The 14,475-nt window shown below is 37.5% G+C and overlaps 1 protein-coding gene across 1 annotated transcript; it reads right to left on the bottom strand.

Annotated features, from left to right (window-relative positions):
• Positions 1–265: 265 nt before the first annotated feature.
• On the bottom strand, positions 266–3,300 carry LOC110793794 (uncharacterized). The gene is made up of 2 exons (XM_021998695.2): positions 3,069–3,300; positions 266–621 (listed from the first exon to the last, which is right to left on the bottom strand). Exons 1-2 carry the CDS (start codon positions 3,298–3,300, stop codon positions 266–268), a joined length of 588 nt encoding a protein of 195 aa, XP_021854387.2.
• Between the last annotated feature and the right edge of the window lie 11,175 nt (positions 3,301–14,475).

The following is a 14,475-nucleotide window of genomic DNA, read 5'->3' as shown; positions in this document are numbered from 1 at the left end:
TTAGTCACTAGTGACGCCGCCTCTTAGGGCTTGTTTAATGTGGGGGTATTTCACCCCTTAGTTTTTTTGAGCGGCTTTATTGAGCCATGAGTTCATCAGGTACGGAAATATTATCATAGAGATTATCATTTTACTAAGTAGCAAAACTAAATTGGCTGCTTTGTAGGCAGGCATTACAGGCCGTTTTGTGGGCTCTGTCACAATTGTTAGGCCGTTTAGTAGGCTCGAGTTACATAAGTTATCCGAATTTGATGACATTCTATTTTTAGCCACTTTTTTCTATCTTGGCTGGTATACTCTCATTGGCGGCAGGTAGTTCCTCCTCATGCTTTCTCTTGCTTTTTGCTTCGGCCAAATCTTTCTTCCATGCTGACGGGTTGAGGGTTGTGAGGTAGCAGTCTCTTGCCTGATGTTGGTCTCCATGTATAGTCCCTATCGCCCCATCATCATATACAAACTTCAGGAGCATGAGATGGGTGACGACTACCGCTTTAATCTTGTTCAGGGTGGGACGTCTCAAGATGAAATTGTATGCTGTCAAGTCCTTGACGATTAAGAAGTTCACTCCCATCTTCCGTCCATCTTTTCGATCCCCGATCCGATCCGGCAAGTTGATGACGCCTACAGGATGTATAATGCTTCCTCCAAAACCAATGATGGGATAGTGTATGCTCTCTATGGTTTTGGGGTCGTGGGCTAGGCGGCTGATGTAACACCCCAAAATTTCTCTCTTTTTAAAACCAACATTTAACATTTATTTGAATAAAACCAACATGGAGAGAAACTTAGGAGTATTACCGCCACGTGATTACGTTAAAGGCTAATTAACTCAACTAATGCAGCGGAATAACTCAAATACTTTTCTTTATTGAATAATAATAGTCGAAATAATAATAGTGTATATTCGATAAACCCTTGAAATTTAAATACTAAAATCTGAACTCACAAATGAAACCAACTTAGAAAAATAAATCCTAACTAATGAACTCTCCATTAATCCCGTATGCAAGCATGTCACATCATCACATCAAGTTCCTGAAAACTGCTCACCAAAAGGTGAACAGGGCCAAGCCAAAACAAATAGGAAATACTGGTTAGCAAAAGCTAAGTACGAATATATACAAGACATGTAAAACATTTATATATAGTTGAACATACTTTCACAAACCATTTAATTCAAACTTGCTTAATTGAAATCATAGAAGATTCATTTTCCATAAATAGCAACTTTTCATAAATAGTAACTTTTCAAAAGTATAAACATTTCAAGAATTAAGATTTCCAAAATAGAAACTTTCCAAAAGTAGAAATATTCCATGAAAAGAAATATTCCAAATATATAAACTTTCCAAATATAACAATATTCCAAAAGTAGAAACTTTCCAAAAATAGATTCCAATTAGAATATGAAAATCAAACACCTCTTCTTATCTCCCCTTCCTTCCTAAATGTGCACACCCCCAAGCTAGTATTCCATCACAAATCTATACATTATGGTACTAACCAAATAATAGTCAACAAGTGACCCTCGACTTACACAACAAGTGATGCGTATGAACATAAAAGTTCCATGAAATCCATTCCACCTTCAGACTTTATAAAAGTACAATAATGTCATGAAAGACCATCCAGTTCCAACCATATGATAAACCAACAATCCTCCTTTTATTTAATCAAATTTATTTTTAAAGAAAACAACATATTTTGAAATAAAGATTTATAACTCATCAAAACCAAACAAACTATTTCAAACACCACTTGATCATCATATTAAAATCAAGAAAAATATTTAACCTTTCAAAAATCCTCAAACAATTTTCACAAATCAAGAAACAATTCAAAATCACTAATTCACAATTTTCAATTTGAAAACAATTAATAATTTCAAATCAATAATCAAACCATACATATATTTCATTCATATAATAATCTAGCCATATACACGTACCTTGATTAAATAACACCTCACACAAAGATTAGTTTGATCCTGCTACGGATCACTCACGAGTTTCTAACAATTAATAAATAAAACCCTAATTAATTCATGATTAAACAATTAAATTAATAAAAATAAATTTAATGGACTTAAATTTAATTCATGAGTTATGCATTCATAATAACAGTAATATAAATCAAAATTTCGAACTCATGGTTTAAAAATACTCTTATAAAAATTACGGCATTAATTTAGAAGAGTTTAAATGGTAAAAACTGACCGTAAAAAAAAAAAAAAGGCCTTGAAAACAATTTGGGTGTTGAAGTCACGACACCAAAAGGTAGAAGTCGGCGGCAAGGAGTGCACGATGGGGGTTTCGTGGTGGTTGTATAAGGGTTTTAGGTAAGAAGGTTTAGAGCCAAAGAGGGAGAAGAAGTTTAAGAGCGGGCTTGGGAAAGCTCTCAACTTTTGGTGTGAGGAATGATGAATGAAGTAGGGGTATTTATAGGTGTAGGATTAGGGTTAGGGTTAGAATGGAAGCCTAAGAGGTATAGCCGTGGTTGGTGTTGAAGCTATGATAGGATTCTGAATCTAGTCATGATTTTGGTGATATTCGGTTTAGAGTAAAATTGTTTAAAATAGAAATATAAAAGATAAAATCACGAAATTTTAAACAGAGGCTTGAATACTTAATTAAGATTTATCCTGAAATTTTCCGAATTTATCTCAAAGAATTCGGAATTTTAGGGAATTTTGAATTGGTAAAACTCTTTAAATCCAATTTTAAATAGAATTATCTTATTTTTCCAAAATAAATCCGAAATATATTCAATATCTTATTTTATAAAACTGATTTTATATAATACTAAACATAATTATCGGATTTATAAAATAATTTTAAGTTGATTAAAACTTTTTTTCTCCAAAATTGATTCCTAATAGAATTAGAAATTAATAAAATCCGAAAAAATAATTTAAATTCAGTTTTGAAAATAATATTCCCTCTAAGACATTTTAATATCTTCCCTCCAAAATATTTGAATATTTTTCCCTCCAAAATAATTTAATATCAAATATATATTAAAAAATGCATAAAATGATTAATGAAATGCCTAAAAATATGGGGTATTACAGCTGAGGCACTCCATGCTCATTATGTCGGACGAGCTCCCAGTGTCTATCAGGATACGCTTCACTCTCATATTGGAGATTTTGATCTCGACCACCAGAGGATCATCATGCGGAGTGGCTACTCGTCCACCATCCGACTCACATATCTCTATCCGAGGGAATGGGTCCATAGGTGACTGTCCTGACAGCATCACTTGCCCTAGGCGGCGGGCATAGTCTTTCTGTCCCCTCATGGTGGGTCCTCCAGCGGCAGGCCCCCAGATATGTTGGCTACAAATCCCCCTTCGCTGTGGTTTCCCTCTGTAGGTTAGACGTGTGACTTGTTCTTTTTGTACTGGTTCTTTCCCGAGCCGTGAGCACTCCTCTGTAAGTAGTTTTTGAGGTATCCTTTGGAGGCTAGGCCGTCTAGGGCTCTCTTCAAGCTTCTACAGTTCTTGGTGTCATGTCCTATATCCTCGTGGAACTGGCAATACAGCTTAGGGTCTCGACTCTTAGGAGGAGACTTCATGGGAAAAGGTCGTTCAAGGTCAAACCTGGTCCCGACGTCTTTCAGTATCGTGAGGAGATCTGTGTTGTACTCGAAATACTCTCTTTCTTGTGGGCGTTCTTGATGAGCGACATTTATGTCGCTCTTAGCTTAGGATTTTAGTTCATTTTATTAGCTTTTTATTATTATTTTCGCTTAGTTTTATCGTTTTTAGTTCGTTTATCGCATTTTTGCATTTATCGTAACATTTACTCGTCTTGCGCATATTTTAGTCGTTTTTGCTCTAAATATGCCTTTTGCGCGCATTCTCATTGCGTAAGGTTCGTTTTGAGTATTAACGTGTTAATATTGTGTCATTATGCTTGTAGACGAGTTATATGTTTTACGATTTGTAAAAGTGTTAAACGAATTAATAATTTGATTTTCGATTTTTAATAAAATGCTCTACGATTTGTATTGATTGTGCTAGGTGAAGCAATCTACTTGGCTGCCTACCAAGTGCACGAATAGCAGCAGCAACAAAGGGGATTAGCAAGGCAAGAATAGCAGCTATGCACAAGGTTACAGCAGCCCCAAAGTCCAGCCACAAGTGCACACAAACAGCACACAAACAGCAACACAAACAGCACACAAACAGCCACCGTTAGCTGCTGTTCAAGGCTTCGCAGCAGCCCCTTTTGAGCTCTTTTTCATCACCAAACAGCCCCTTGATATTGGCTGTACACGAGCAAGGAATAGCAGCTCCAGAACTGCAGTATTTCACACAAGAACAGCAACTACAAACAGCAGAAGTAACACGCAAAACAGCAGCCTTGTACTTGTGTCTATAGCTGCTGTATTCGTGTCCTTGCAGCAGCCCTTGGGGCTCGTTTTCATCACCTTGCAGCCCCTTGATTGTGGCTGTACGTGAGCTTGGATTAGCTGCCACAACACTGCAGCACTGCACGCAAAACAGCAGCCATACATCGAGCAAGAACAGCAACCAGTCAGTGCGAGCACACTGCAGTTCTGTGCGAGCACACAGCAGTTCCGTGCGACCACACAAATCTGCAAAAATGGATCAGGAACTCAGTGGTATTTGGTGCGAACGCACGGCTTCTTTCGTGCGAACACACGGCTACGCGGAGAGCTTTAAATACGAAAATCGCAGCATTGTTTCATTAGGCTTTCATTACGTAATTTTCATTTCTCTTAGGCTTAGCTTAGAATTTTCTCTCTAGAATGAGTTTAGGGCTTAGATTAGAGATTAGGATTAAAGATTCTTAGCCTCAAATTCTTGATTCTAAATTCAAATCAGCATTTTCAGATTTCTTTTCTCTTTGCTTTTAGTTTTGTTCTTCAATTTTGTGCTTCAAGTTTGATGCAATTTCTTCATTCCAAGGTATAATTCTAATTCTAATTCTTCTTTTGATTTTGTTCTTCAATTCTTTAATTGCTATGTTAATTTCGTTTATGCTTTGATTTTATGCTTGAATTCTAGAATTAGTTTGATATTTTGAATTTGCTTGATTTTTCCCCAATTTTTGTGGTTTGAATTTTCTGAATTTTATTGTTTCAATTAGCTTCATTGTTGCAACTAGATTCATGATTAGGATTGATATTAGTTTAATGTTGATGTTAATCATGCTAATTGAGTAGTTTAGTCTAGAGGTTAGGGATGAAGCTTTGGGATTGAATTTGGAGAAGTTTTGGGGAAATTCATGATTGATGTTGTGATTAAATGTGATTTAGTGATAGGATTTCCATGACTAGTTGAGTAGTAGTCGCGAATGCTATTCGATTGGATTAGATTGGAATGTATGATTAGGTTTGGCAAGACATTGTGAGCCTAATTGTGCAAGTGAATGATAGTTCCTATTATATGCTAGTTAGTTTAATCTAGGATTAGGCGAAAGCTCTTCCGTGGATTAGACGCTTAGCGTTCACTATCCGAGAGGTGGTGGGTTCGTCATTAGTTTTCATTCCCCTATTTGCTATGTCGTTGCATATTCATGATTGTCTTGACCTTGTGCTTCCTTTGATTCGATTTCCATAGCCGATTCCCGAATCCTCTAGAGTTTCTTTATTTGTTTGCATTTCTAGCTTTGATTAGTTTAATTCAAAAACTCAAATTCCTTCCGAACTAGCTTGTGAACGCATAGATTGATAAGTCAAACATATCCATTCCTATGGGACGATCCCTATACTTGCCGCTATAGTCAATATAGCCGGTAGTTTAGGTGTTTTATAAATTTTGTTTGGTGAGGTGTATTTCTATTCAACGACGGAAAAACACCCTATCAAAATGGCGCCGTTGCCGGGGAATGGCATCATTGTTTGATTTTTCATTCTAGTTCGCTAGTCTAGTTCATTTTTCTTTTTCTTTTTCTTTGAAAACCAAAAAAAAAATGGCAAATTCCTTTGTTTCTCAAGATGATGAATCGATTACGCTTGATTATCTTCTTTTTCTCCATGATAATTTCCTAAGCTCTTTGAATTTTGAGTCTCCAAAATCATTGTTTGAGAGGCTCCTTTTCATAAAATATCTCGAAATTCAAGAAGAGCAAAGAATAGACTCTTGTTTGCATTCATTTGAAGGCATGTCCCAACAAATTGTCAAAGGTTTTTTGGGAATTTCTTACCTATTGCAAGAGTCTATTAAGGAAGTTTCATGGAGAAGAGATGAGTTTGAGGCTACATTGCCACCTATGATGCATGACATTGAGGAATTGAGTATCGGAGAGTTTGTTCCTACTCGTTCCTCTTTGAGTGAGTGCATCGATGATGGTGATGAAAATCTATTTGCTCCATTTTGCCTTGAAGTGCTTAAGTCGATTCAAATTGAGGAAAAGAGTAAATGTGCCAACCAAAAAGATTTTAAAGTGAATGAAGGATCTTATGTTGAGATTTCTTGTGCTTTATGTGATGTGAGTGAAGTTATTTGTGAATCTCTTGTTCCCACTCCCTTCCCTCATTCCCCATTCCGAAAGAGAAAAGTCAACATTTATCCTTCATTTCCCATTTCTTTTCCCTTTTTGTCAAAACTCCCACCGCTTGAGGATTCTTTTTCCTCCATTGATCCTAATGATTCTCCTTCACTAAAGGAGCATGAAGAAGGGAGTATTTCTTTTGTTTTTCATTTTGATTTTTCTTATTTTTGTTTCCCTACCCCTAGTAGGCATAGAGTTGCATTTTACTTTGTGCTTGCTTCTCTTTTGACTCTTGCCTACTTGTTACACTTGAATATGTTTGCCATTGCATATGACAAACTATTGCGATCGTTGTCGGGGTATTTACTAGAGGTAAGAGGCGTCAAACTAATGACGTAAAAAGAGCGCTTCTCGGGAGGCAACCCGTGGGTGTTGGCCACTTGGCCCATGTATACTATTTTTTCTTGACTTTTGAAGTTTTTTTTGTGGCTCAAGCTTTCTTGATGTGGAAATCTTTGCATCCATTTTTTCTATGTCCGCTATTCCTATTGGTGAGTTCGGGTTTTAACGGTTCTTTACGGGATTTGCTCCCAAGACAATTCCGGTAACATCCTTCTAACTCTCATGCATTCTTTGGGTCGGGCATCATTCATGTGGGGCATTGGTTGGATGGGTAGCTGTGCCCCTCCTAGTTTCGTTTTAGGCCCTGAGGACATGGCCTAATTCGAGCTTGGGGGGAGATTCTATTGTTTGCTACTTTGATCTTCATGTGATGGATTGCTTGATTTTGTGAATATTTTGGATTTTGTGCATATTTCTTGTTTAGTTCCATTGATTTTCTTAATTTCCTTTTCTTTCTTTTTCTTTTCCTTTCTTTCTTTTTCATTTCTTTTCTTTCTTTGTTTTCCTTTCCCTTTGTCAAGGCAAGCTTTTCTAGCTTTTTAGGCATTATTCTTGATTTGGGCAAATAAAATTGGAACTTGTAGACTAGAATGCTTTTATTCCTAATTGGTAGATGTTTGCACGGTTTTCAATGTCTTGGGTCGAATCTAGGATTTGGTGTTAAGAAAGTTGGTTGGACTTTGGGTAGCATGCGTCTTGAACCCTTGGCTTGTGGTAAGATGGTGTCGATCTCTCTAGTGACGTGAAACCGGAGAGAGTGGTTTTTGCTCCCATGTGAGGTTCATGTTCAAATTAGCCTAACACATATTCATATATTTTTGAGTGGCATGGGTCCTTGGCATTGACTTACCTACTTCCCGAATTTGATTATTTCCTTCCCGAGACCGCGACCGAGCTACTTTAGGGGACGATAGAGGCATTTCTTTCGGTGACAATTTTTCTTTTTAGTTTAGGACTTTATTTTCCATTTTTCTCATATGTTTTTGTTTGCATTTGCCCCCTTTGCTAGCCATTTGAGCCTTGACCCTTCATTTCTTATGAGCACATTACAAGCTTAATAGCCTTTGTTTTGTTTTCACCCTTAGAAGTGATAGTGAAGCTTTGAGATATGATGCTTGTTGGTTTTGATTGAATATGCAAAGTTGAGGAATGAATGTTGATTGGTATGAATGGAAAAGTTTGGGAAGTATGTTGTATATAGTGAATAAATAAGCAAAAGCAAAAGTTTTGAAAAAGCCAAAAGTAGAGAAAAACAAGGCAATAAGAAAAGTTTCAATTGAAACACACAAAAAAAGAGAAAATCAAATCAAGAAAAGTTCAAAAAGAGTTTTAGTTTAGTGTTGTTGTTGAATAAGCTTGGGGGTATCCCAAATAAGTGGTACGAGTTTGTTTTTGGTTCGATTTGCTTGAGTTGAGTTCTATCATTGCGCTTCACTTTAGGAATGAGCACCAAATCCCAAATTTGTTCCACACCTTTACCCCTAGCCTACGTTACACCCTAAAAAGTCCTCTTGACCCTTTTGAGTTGAGTCATTGTCGGTGGAGGGAGGATTTGGTCAAGTTTATGGAATGGGATTGTCATGCTAAGATGTCGGGTAGCCTAATCTTGTTTTCCGGCGCCTTCGCGGTGTCTCGAGACGCTATTCTCAAGGGTGGATAGGATCTAGATATTTGACGTGGTCTGCTCGGTTGTAGGGGAATTGATTAGTGCTTACCCTTAGTTCACTTTGCTTGGCATTTGAATCTTTCACTCGATCTAGGACATTGGTTAGCATGCATTCGTCTATTTAGTTAGTAATATTAGGATTCTTTTGTGTTTGTTCCATAATAAAGGCCCTAATCTTGATTTTTGTAGTTTCGTTTTTCATTTTCTTTTCCTTCCTTTTCTTTTTCTTTTCTTTTCTTTTTCTTGTTTGTTTTTTTCATTTTTAGTTCTTGCCTTCATTCAAATTTTTGGAAGAGTTATGAGTGTTTCTCTTTGGAAACCCTTGCGAGATCCCACTCGCCCTCATGAGCGATTGTGGGGTTCAAAGAGCTTGTTGCATGCGCTTAAATGCAACCGTGATTCCTACGAAAGTGAGTTAGTGTGCATTCTTGTAGTTCTTATTTTCGTAATTTTGATTTTTAATAAATAAGCTCATTCTCCTCCCCGTTTCTTATTCTAGCTTTGCTTGAGGACAAGCAAAGGGTTAGCTTGGGGGAGTTTGATGAGCGACATTTATGTCGCTCTTAGCTTAGGATTTTAGTTCATTTTATTAGCTTTTTATTATTATTTTCGCTTAGTTTTATCGTTTTTAGTTCGTTTATCGCATTTTTGCATTTATCGTAACATTTACTCGTCTTGCGCATATTTTAGTCGTTTTTGCTCTAAATATGCCTTTTGCGCGCATTCTCATTGCGTAAGGTTCGTTTTGAGTATTAACGTGTTAATATTGTGTCATTATGCTTGTAGACGAGTTATATGTTTTACGATTTGTAAAAGTGTTAAACGAATTAATAATTTGATTTTCGATTTTTAATAAAATGCTCTACGATTTGTATTGATTGTGCTAGGTGAAGCAATCTACTTGGCTGCCTACCAAGTGCACGAATAGCAGCAGCAACAAAGGGGATTAGCAAGGCAAGAATAGCAGCTATGCACAAGGTTACAGCAGCCCCAAAGTCCAGCCACAAGTGCACACAAACAGCACACAAACAGCACACAAACAGCAACACAAACAGCACACAAACAGCCACCGTTAGCTGCTGTTCAAGGCTTCGCAGCAGCCCCTTTTGAGCTCTTTTTCATCACCAAACAGCCCCTTGATAGTGGCTGTACACGAGCAAGGAATAGCAGCTCCAGAACTGCAGTATTTCACACAAGAACAGCAACTACAAACAGCAGAAGTAACACGCAAAACAGCAGCCTTGTACTTGTGTCTATAGCTGCTGTATTCGTGTCCTTGCAGCAGCCCTTGGGGCTCGTTTTCATCACCTTGCAGCCCCTTGATTGTGGCTGTACGTGAGCTTGGATTAGCTGCCACAACACTGCAGCACTGCACGCAAAACAGCAGCCATACATCGAGCAAGAACAGCAACCAGTCAGTGCGAGCACACTGCAGTTCTGTGCGAGCACACTGCAGTTCTGTGCGAGCACACTGCAGCACTGCACGCAAAACAGCAGCCATACATCGAGCAAGAACAGCATGCAGTTCTGTGCGAGCACACTGCAGTTCTGTGCGAGCACACTGCAGTTCCGTGCGACCACACAAATCTGCAAAAATGGATCAGGAACTCAGTGGTATTTGGTGCGAACGCACGGCTTCTTTCGTGCGAACACACGGCTACGAGGAGAGCTTTAAATACGAAAATCGCAGCATTGTTTCATTAGGCTTTCATTACGTAATTTTCATTTCTCTTAGGCTTAGCTTAGAATTTTCTCTCTAGAATGAGTTTAGGGCTTAGATTAGAGATTAGGATTAAGGATTCTTAGCCTCAAATTCTTGATTCTAAATTCAAATCAGCATTTTCAGATTTCTTTTCTCTTTGCTTTTAGTTTTGTTCTTCAATTTTGTGCTTCAAGTTTGATGCAATTTCTTCATTCCAAGGTATAATTCTAATTCTAATTCTTCTTTTGATTTTGTTCTTCAATTCTTTAATTGCTATGTTAATTTCGTTTATGCTTTGATTTTATGCTTGAATTCTAGAATTAGTTTGATATTTTGAATTTGCTTGATTTTTCCCCAATTTTTGTGGTTTGAATTTTCTGAATTTTATTGTTTCAATTAGCTTCATTGTTGCAACTAGATTCATGATTAGGATTGATATTAGTTTAATGTTGATGTTAATCATGCTAATTGAGTAGTTTAGTCTAGAGGTTAGGGATGAAGCTTTGGGATTGAATTTGGAGAAGTTTTGGGGAAATTCATGATTGATGTTGTGATTAAATGTGATTTAGTGATAGGATTTCCATGACTAGTTGAGTAGTAGTCGCGAATGCTATTCGATTGGATTAGATTGGAATGTATGATTAGGTTTGGCAAGACATTGTGAGCCTAATTGTGCAAGTGAATGATAGTTCCTATTATATGCTAGTTAGTTTAATCTAGGATTAGGCGAAAGCTCTTCCGTGGATTAGACGCTTAGCGTTCACTATCCGAGAGGTGGTGGGTTCGTCATTAGTTTTCATTCCCCTATTTGCTATGTCGTTGCATATTCATGATTGTCTTGACCTTGTGCTTCCTTTGATTCGATTTCCATAGCCGATTCCCGAATCCTCTAGAGTTTCTTTATTTGTTTGCATTTCTAGCTTTGATTAGTTTAATTCAAAAACTCAAATTCCTTCCGAACTAGCTTGTGAACGCATAGATTGATAAGTCAAACATATCCATTCCTATGGGACGATCCCTATACTTGCCGCTATAGTCAATATAGCCGGTAGTTTAGGTGTTTTATAAATTTTGTTTGGTGAGGTGTATTTCTATTCAACGACGGAAAAACACCCTATCAAAATGGCGCCGTTGCCGGGGAATGGCATCATTGTTTGATTTTTCATTCTAGTTCGCTAGTCTAGTTCATTTTTCTTTTTCTTTTTCTTTGAAAACCAAAAAAAAAATGGCAAATTCCTTTGTTTCTCAAGATGATGAATCGATTACGCTTGATGATCTTCTTTTTCTCCATGATAATTTCCTAAGCTCTTTGAATTTTGAGTCTCCAAAATCATTGTTTGAGAGGCTCCTTTTCATAAAATATCTCGAAATTCAAGAAGAGCAAAGAATAGACTCTTGTTTGCATTCATTTGAAGGCATGTCCCAACAAATTGTCAAAGGTTTTTTGGGAATTTCTTACCTATTGCAAGAGTCTATTAAGGAAGTTTCATGGAGAAGAGATATTGCCACCTATGATGCATGACATTGAGGAATTGAGTATCGGAGAGTTTGTTCCTACTCGTTCCTCTTTGAGTGAGTGCATTGATGATGGTGATGAAAATCTATTTGCTCCATTTTGCCTTGAAGTGCTTAAGTCGATTCAAATTGAGGAAAAGAGTAAATGTGCCAACCAAAAAGATTTTAAAGTGAATGAAGGATCTTATGTTGAGATTTCTTGTGCTTTATGTGATGTGAGTGAATTTGTTTGTGAATCTCTTGTTCCCACTTCCTTCCCTCATTCCCCATTCCGAAAGAGAAAAGTCAACATTTATCCTTCATTTCCCATTTCTTTTCCCTTTTTGTCAAAACTCCCACCGCTTGAGGATTCTTTTTCCTCCATTGATCCTAATGATTCTCCTTCACTAAAGGAGCATGAAGAAGGGAGTATTTCTTTTGTTTTTCATTTTGATTTTTCTTATTTTTGTTTCCCTACCCCTAGTAGGCATAGAGTTGCATTTTACTTTGTGCTTGCTTCTCTTTTGACTCTTGCCTACTTGTTACACTTGAATATGTTTGCCATTGCATATGACAAACTATTGCGATCGTTGTCGGGGTATTTACTAGAGGTAACAGGCGTCAAGCTAATGACGTAAAAAGAGCGCTTCTCGGGAGGCAACCCGTGGGTGTTGGCCACTTGGCCCATGTATACTAATTTTTCTTGACTTTTGAAGTTTTTTTTGTGGCTCAAGCTTTCTTGATGTGGAAATCTTTGCATCCATCTTTTCTATGTCCGCTATTCCTATTGGTGAGTTCGGGTTTTTACGGTTCTTTGCGGGATTTGCTCCCACGACAATTCCGGTAACATCCTTCTAACTCTCATGCATTCTTTGGGCCGGGCATCATTCATGTGGGGCATTGGTTGGATGGGTAGTTGTGCCCCTCCTAGTTTCGTTTTAGGCCCTGAGGACATGGCCTAATTCGAGCTTGGGGGGAGATTCTATTGTTTGCTACTTTGATCTCCATGTGATGGATTGCTTGATTTTGTGAATATTTTGGATTTTGTGCATATTTCTTGTTTAGTTCCATTGATTTTCTTAATTTCCTTTTCTTTCTTTTTCTTTTCCTTTCTTTCTTTTTCATTTCTTTTCTTTCTTTGTTTTCCTTTCCCTTTGTCAAGGCAAGCTTTTCTAGCTTTTTAGGCATTATTCTTGATTTGGGCAAATAAAATTGGAACTTGTAGACTAGAATGCTTTTATTCCTAATTGGTAGATGTTTGCACGGTTTTCAATGTCTTGGGTCGAATCTAGGATTTGGTGTTAAGAAAGTTGGTTGGACTTTGGGTAGCATGCGTCTTGAACCCTTGGCTTGTGGTAAGATGGTGTCGATCTCTCTAGTGACTTGAAACCGGAGAGAGTGGTTTTTGCTCCCATGTGAGGTTCATGTTCAAATTAGCCCAAACACATATTCATATATTTTTGAGTGGCATGGATCTTTGGCATTGACTTACCTACTTCCCGAATTTGATTATTTCCTTCCCGAGACCGCGACCGAGCTACTTTAGGGGACGATAGAGACATTTCTTTCGGTGACTATTTTTCTTTTTAGTTTAGGACTTTATTTTCCATTTTCTCATATGTTTTTGTTTGCATTTGCCCCCTTTGCTAGCCATTTGAGCCTTGACCCTTCATTTCTTATGAGCACATTACAAGCTTAATAGCCTTTGTTTTGTTTTCACCCTTAGAAGTGATAGTGAAGCTTTGAGATATGATGCTTGTTGGTTTTGATTGAATATGCAAAGTTGAGGAATGAATGTTGATTGGTATGAATGGAAAAGTTTGGAAAGTATGTTGTATATAGTGAATAAATAAGCAAAAGCAAAAGTTTTGAAAAAGCCAAAAGTAGAGAAAAACAAGGCAATAAGAAAAGTTTCAATTGAAACACACAAAAAAAGAGAAAATCAAATCAAGAAAAGTTCAAAAAGAGTTTTAGTTTAGTGTTGTTGTTGAATAAACTTGGGGGTATCCCAAATAAGTGGTACGAGTTTGTTTTTGGTTCGATTTGCTTGAGTTGAGTTCTATCATTGCGCTTCACTTTAGGAATGAGCACCAAATCCCAAATTTGTTCCACACCTTTACCCCTAGCCTACGTTACACCCTAAAAAGTCCTCTTGACCCTTTTGAGTTGAGTCATTGTCGGTGGAGGGAGGATTTGGTCAAGTTTATGGAATGGGATTGTCATGCTAAGATGTCGGGTAGCCTAATCTTGTTTTCCGGCGCCTTCGCGGTGTCTCGAGACGCTATTCTCAAGGGTGGATAGGATCTAGATATTTGACGTGGTATGCTCGGTTGTAGGGGAATTGATTAGTGCTTACCCTTAGTTCACTTTGCTTGGCATTTGAATCTTTCACTCGATCTAGGACATTGGTTAGCATGCATTCGTCTATTTAGTTAGTAATATTAGGATTCTTTTGTGTTTGTTCCATAATAAAGGCCCTAATCTTGATTTTTGTAGTTTCGTTTTTCATTTTCTTTTCCTTCCTTTTCTTTTTCTTTTCTTTTCTTTTTCTTGTTTGTTTTTTTCATTTTTAGTTCTTGCCTTCATTCAAATTTTTGGAAGAGTTATGGGTGTTTCTCTTTGGAAACCCTTGCGAGATCCCACTCGCCCTCATGAGCGATTGTGGGGTTCAAAGAGCTTGTTGCATGCGCTTAAATGCAACCGTGATTCCTACGAAAGTGAGTTAGTGTGCATTCTTGTAGTTCTTAT

This window comes from Spinacia oleracea, chromosome 5 (assembly GCF_020520425.1).
Source record: "Spinacia oleracea cultivar Varoflay chromosome 5, BTI_SOV_V1, whole genome shotgun sequence".
NCBI classification, from domain to species: domain Eukaryota; kingdom Viridiplantae; phylum Streptophyta; class Magnoliopsida; order Caryophyllales; family Amaranthaceae; genus Spinacia; species Spinacia oleracea.
The sequence above is the reverse complement of the archived record's forward strand: the minus strand, read 5'-3'. Positions and strand labels throughout refer to the sequence as shown.